Source organism: Zootoca vivipara, chromosome 15 (genome assembly GCF_965207765.1).
Source record: "Zootoca vivipara chromosome 15, rZooViv2.hap1.1, whole genome shotgun sequence".
Lineage (NCBI taxonomy): Eukaryota > Metazoa > Chordata > Lepidosauria > Squamata > Lacertidae > Zootoca > Zootoca vivipara.
In genome coordinates, this window is record NC_142598.1 from 15,499,703 (window position 1) to 15,505,702 (window position 6,000).

General features: G+C 43.0%; 1 protein-coding gene across 1 annotated transcript in view; it reads right to left on the minus strand.

Moving 5' to 3' along the window:
- Positions 1–5,161, minus strand: part of WARS2 (tryptophanyl tRNA synthetase 2, mitochondrial) — a 29,134-nt gene extending 23,973 nt beyond the window's left edge. The window contains exon 1 of the mRNA XM_035097065.3: positions 5,053–5,161. Within this exon, the coding sequence (XP_034952956.1) occupies positions 5,053–5,097 (45 nt within the window). The 5' untranslated portion in view covers positions 5,098–5,161. The remainder of the gene's footprint in view (positions 1–5,052) is intronic.
- Between the last annotated feature and the right edge of the window lie 839 nt (positions 5,162–6,000).

The window sequence follows — 6,000 nt, forward strand, 5'->3', positions numbered from 1 at the left end:
GTCGGACAAAGAGAAACTGCCGAGAGACCGAAGAAAAGAGCGTGCGCCGGGGTGGGGGAGAAAGAGAGAGAGAGAGAGAGAGAGAGAGAGAGAGAGAGAGAAACCTGTGTGCAAACTCTTACCTTGAACTGAAGAATGTGAAGACTGGATCTGCTAGCAAACATAGGGCCTATAGCCAGTGCTACTCAGAGCAGACCCACTGGAATTAACAAATGCAAGTTAGTTGTGTCCATGCATTTCAATGGGCCTTCTCTGAGTAGGACTAACTTTGGATGCAGCCTGCAGCTCAAGTAAATCACGCGCACAAGCTCAGCAATGTATTACACCTGAGAATAAGGCTGCAATCTTAACTCCACTTACCTGGGACTAAGCCCATTGAATTCAATAGGACTTACGTAGAAGGTTAGGATTGCATGGTAAGTCAATGGGACTTACTTTTGAGTAGATTTATTTAGGACTGCATTGTTAAATCTATTTAAACTTGTCAATTAACTGCATCAAATACCCATTAGCTGTATAAGTCAGGGAAATAATAATAGAAACAATATTTGTAATATTTATAAAATATTTGTATTCTTGCGTATTTTAAACCTATTTTATACACAATCTCAACAGAAACTCAGGGCAATTCACATATTACAGTGCAGTAGTTTAAACCCATGTAAAAACACTTAATACAGATTGGGAAGACTGAGAACAAAAAATAAGGAAAAGTGATACTAGATCAGCAACCTCCAATATTTCCCTGGCACCATTTCAAAATTTTACCATATGCTTAGGAAATATTCTCCTCTGCACATTCCTCCTGTTTGTCTCCTCTTTTCTCTTCTGCCCTTCTCTTGCAAACAATATAAACAAGCAAACAGATTTAAATAGTGGTGATACCACTGATAAGACCCAACTTAAGCAGAAGCGTGACCCATTTTGTGGGTTCCAACACACTAAAGGGGAATTCACAAAAAGACATAAGTCTCCTAATAGAGCCTAGAGAATCCTAACCCTGCATAAATATACAAAGCCTGCATCTGCATGTGGAGGTGCTCCAATTTCTTAACTCCCTTCATGTAAGATTTCCAGAAGCCATCAGCTGTCTGCTGTGGATAAAATGATTTTAGAAGGCACTTCAAAGTAAGTGCCGCTGAACTAAATGGGATTTTCGTCAGAGTGAACATCCGAAGGATTACACAGTAAATGGGACATTTGGTTAAATTCAGAAGGGCTGTTCTTACGCCTGTTTCTTACACACGCCCACAAACCACTCAAAAGAATTTGGAAATTATATAAAACCTTCTATGTGCACATCTTTAACAATGGTTTAAACTTCATCTATATTTGAAACTGTAGGGACCCAGGTGGCGCTGTGGTTAAACCACTGAGCCTAGGGCTTGCTGATCAGAAGGTCAGCGGTTTGAATCCCTGTGACGGGGTGAGCTCCCGTTGCTTGGTCCCAGCTCCTGCCAACCTAGCAGTTCAAAAGCACGTCAAAATGCAAGTAGATAAATAGGAACTGCTACAGCAGGAAGGTAAACGGTGTTTCCGTGTGCTGCTCTGGTTTGCCAGAAGCGGCTTTGTCATGCTGGCCACATGACCTGGAAGCTATACGCCGGCTCCCTCGGCCAATAATGCGAGATGAGCGCGCAACCCCAGAGTCGGTCACGACTGGACCTAATGGTCAGGGGTCCCTTTACCTTTACCTTTATATTTGAAACTAGAAATACAGTTTGGAAGTGTAAACCAACTAAGTTCTAAAGAGGAAATTTACTCCCTGGCAAGTTATTCCGAGAAATGTCTCAGAAGCTTTATTCCCTTTCTGTAACCATTATTAAACATTTCAAACTGCAGAATCAGTGACCTAAAGGTAGTGGAGAACGCAGCAACCACTTTTCAACAGGGTGAGTTTCTGGAACAGGACACGCTTTTGTTCTGCTGTGGCACTGGCTTCCTATTGCCATTCATGCACAATTCTGATTGTTTTAACCTATACTTTCTAGAACACTTTGGGAGTTACCATTATAGCAAATAGGCCAATTGCTTGATGGCAGCCTCTGCACCACCAAGGTGTGATTAGCAAGGGCTTTCATTTTCAGTGACTTTGAAAATCCCTTCCCCAACAACATGTTTGACGAAGCCCAAATTTGAGCATTTTCCAGCAGGCATGCAAGCACTGAAACATCTGCTTGCCAGAGAAATCTAGGAAGTTATGCTAACAACAGGACACCAAACTTAATCAATATTTTGTATATTTTTATTTTAGATCCACGCAGCTGCTTCACAATGGAAGACAGAGGACTTCAACACCATTTTGGCTTTACACATGGATGTGAGAAAACACCAGAAATTTAATTTTCATTTATAAACATTTTGGTTTCAAGCCGCTTGGTGTACTAACAAAAAATCATTTAGTTGGGCATACCAAACACCTTGGTACTGCATTACTATAAACACAGATGTTTCCTTGATATTTGTAAAACTTAGTACTTTATAGCGCATGTAGCGGGTGTTTCTGGCAAATAAGAATACTGCGGAATACATACTGCTGAAACTACCACAAACAGCACGCAGGGAGAGGTTTTTTAAATCCTTGGGGCACAGATCCCTTTACTTGTAATTCTCACTTGTAAGAATCACTATACTTAGCAAAAGCTATTATTTCTAATTCTTTTTCTCCCCCACCCGACAGGCCACAGGTCAGCTGCCCTCAATGTTCTGTAGGTCCTGGAAACTCATAAGCCCTTGTTAGGCCATTTCTAGGTTGTTTTTTTCTCTTTTCAAACTAATTCTGTGTACCTAGGGAGTCCCTTGACTGTGTTGAAACCACTACCTTATCTTTCAGAGGATGCTTCACTCCCAAATTGACAGGCACCCAACTACTTGCTTCATATCATAAGGAACAAATGAAGAATCACCGCAAAATATTACAGTGTATTCTAACCACAAAGAGGAGTGTTCCTGTTCAGGACACAGCTAACGTAGAGCAGAAACCTTGTTTGGAGCTCACACCGGCAATCCCAAAGATTGCAGTTTGGGATAATTAAGCCCATTCTTTTTGCCAATAGTAATTTTTTTCTATATAAGTTTCAGTATGGTGTAAGAGGCCCATCAGGCTACCTGCAAAGCTTTGGATCCAATGTCACCAACACCTTGCCCCTGAAATGCCCCATTTTGAAGCTTTCTGTCTGTTACCAGCAGCAACAAAGCAATGGGCAGTAGCTTGGTAGCTAGAGTGCAACTGAATTTCTGGCCACCACTCAAAAGACACTTCTCTGATAGAAAAGAGGCACTAATAAGCCACCCTAATACTCTCCAGTCATCCCTGGCATTGAGACTAATTAAAAACACCATTATGTTGTTATTATTATTAATAATTAAATATGTATACCACTTTTCATTCAAAAATCTCAAGGCAGTTCAGAGGATAAAAATACAAGATAAAAACACAAAATTGGCTGATGTTGTTTGTGCAGTTTTTAAAAAGGCCAGGTAGCAATCTTGCAGCCTGTGTTTTGTGAGTCGTTGAGGGAAAGAGGACTTGGAGGGAAAAGGGAATGCTAACAGTCTGTACTCAGGCAGCCACTAGCTGTTGAATGGACAAAAAGAAGAGAAAGGATGCTTAGGCATTTAGACTTACAGGCACCAAAGTAAGTTTTGTAAAGTCCCTTACAATAGGCTCTTTCTTGCAATGCTCTTATGTTCTTTCACAGAATCACAGAACAGGAAGGGACCATGATGGTCATTTAGTCCAACCCCCTGCAATGAAGGAATCCTTTGCTTAATAAGTACAACTCCCGCACAACTGCACCCTTATATACAGGAGAAACTTTGAACAATCAGAAGGAACTGTTTTAAGTATTGTTACTATTTACATCCTACTCCCACTACCACCACCATTGCCAATCTATCAAAAACTGTCAGGAATAAATTGTTGGCATCTGTCTGTTTCAAGAGACAATGGATTGCACCTCTGAGGATGAACTCAAACCACTGCGTTAGCATCACTGAAGTGACAAGCCTGGGCAGTGTGCATGGAGGTCCTGGGCTGCCCAGATGACAAAACCCTGCTTACAAAATGAGGGGATCCATCTTTAAGCAGTTTTCTATTAACACAGGTGTCTATCCAACTGGGTTCCAACTACAGTCATACCTCGGTTTAAGTACACTTCAGTTTAAGTACTCAGCGGACCGTCTGGAACGGATTAATCCACTTTCAATTACTTTCAATGGGAAAGTTCGCTTCAGGTTAAGTACGCTTCAGGTTAAGTACAGACTTCCGGAACCAATTGTGTACTTAGGTACCACTGTACACATGGCTGGGGGGAATGGACAGGAAGGAAGAGGGGGCCCTAACAGGAAACCAGAAGCCCCTCACAAAAAATATTAATAAAACCCTGTCCGCAGAGCATGAAGCTCTTAATGTCAGGGTCATGGGGTTGAGCCTCACATTGGGCTAAAATAATCCTCCTGCATTGCAATCACAATTCTGTGATTCTACATAGTACATTATTATGGGGGAGGGAACATTTTATTTTTCTCTGTACTTTACAACTTGCAAGCATGGGACCTGGGGAATCCCCACTCAGCTATTAAGTTCACTGAAATGACTTTGGGCCAGTCACCATCTCTTAGCCACCTAACCTACGTCACAGGGTTGTTGTGAGGATTAAAAAGGGAATAGGAGAGCCACCTACGCCACCTTGAGCTCCCTGGAAGGAAAATGTGGTATAGAAATGTTATACACATACAGAGTGTATAACATTTTCATTTTTCCATTTGCCTCGTGAGGTGGATGCAGGGCGGGGGCGCTAGGCGGCGACTAGCCCACTTTCGCCACGCAAGCACCGCGGCCGCGTAGCGGATTCGAATCCAGAACACCGTCCCCAACCTCAACCGCCCTACCGCCACAGCGGCTCCCGGTTTCCCACAGGCTTTTTTTTCGTCTCGCCAAGCAGCGAGATGCGATAGCTGCCCCTCAGCTCTCGCATTTCGCTCCCTCCAAGAAGGGACCACGACCCGGAGCGCCGTTTCTCCCTCTCTGCATTTCCTGAGCCCTGTTACCTGTATGAGGTGAAGCGCCCGGACGGAGGAACTGGGCGCCGCCATATTGGAAAGGTGGGGACGGTCACGTGACGCCGCGCGTGCGCACTAGGTCATTCATTGCCTTCGCCTCCTCCTCGTCCTCTGCCCCCGCTTTCCGCCCGGAGGCTGAGATTCTGCAACGCAGCAGCAATATTTCCGCCCTGCGGACCCTGAGATTAAAGATTAATCTCGTGCATCTGCCGACTAAACATCGGTTTTGAAGGCTGACTGGTTTGGCCTCCATTTGAAATAATAATAATAATAATAATAATAATAATAATAATAATAATAATAATAATAAATAATAATATGGATTGCTTAACGCCTTTGTTGCACACATCTCCCTATTGTCTCTGGCCCCCAGTTCTCCAAGTTTTTGTAGTGTTTTTAAAACCTGCTTTGCCCAGAGCTGGAATTAGAGGTGAATGTACAAGTTGGCTACACACACACACACACACACACACACACACACACACACACACGTACAGAGAGAGAGATGAACACACTCTTTTTCATTATACTGTATCTAGTTTGGATGCTCCCCCATTTTGAAAAACAACCCCCTGCCCATAGAAAGCTAGCATGTTAGAGTAAAAGAAGAAGAACCCTGACAAAAATGTCAAGTTTCTGTTACTTAGATCAAAGCACAAGATGGATTTAGATGGTAACTAAAAGTTCTCAATGAAGATGGCAGATGATTGTGATCAGTGAGGGTTGCCTTGGTATCTTCCTGCCTAACTTTCAAAAAAGGATCTGATCAGGAGATCTCAACCGATGGGAGAAGAAACGGGGAAAGAGTTCAATCCAAACCGATCATTCAGAATATTGTCTAATGAAATCTAAGTCCCCCCCCCCCTCTGCAGAAACTGAGACTGTGGAGTATAAAAAGTGACAGATCATGCATTCTGATTTGTGGACCGGGTCACC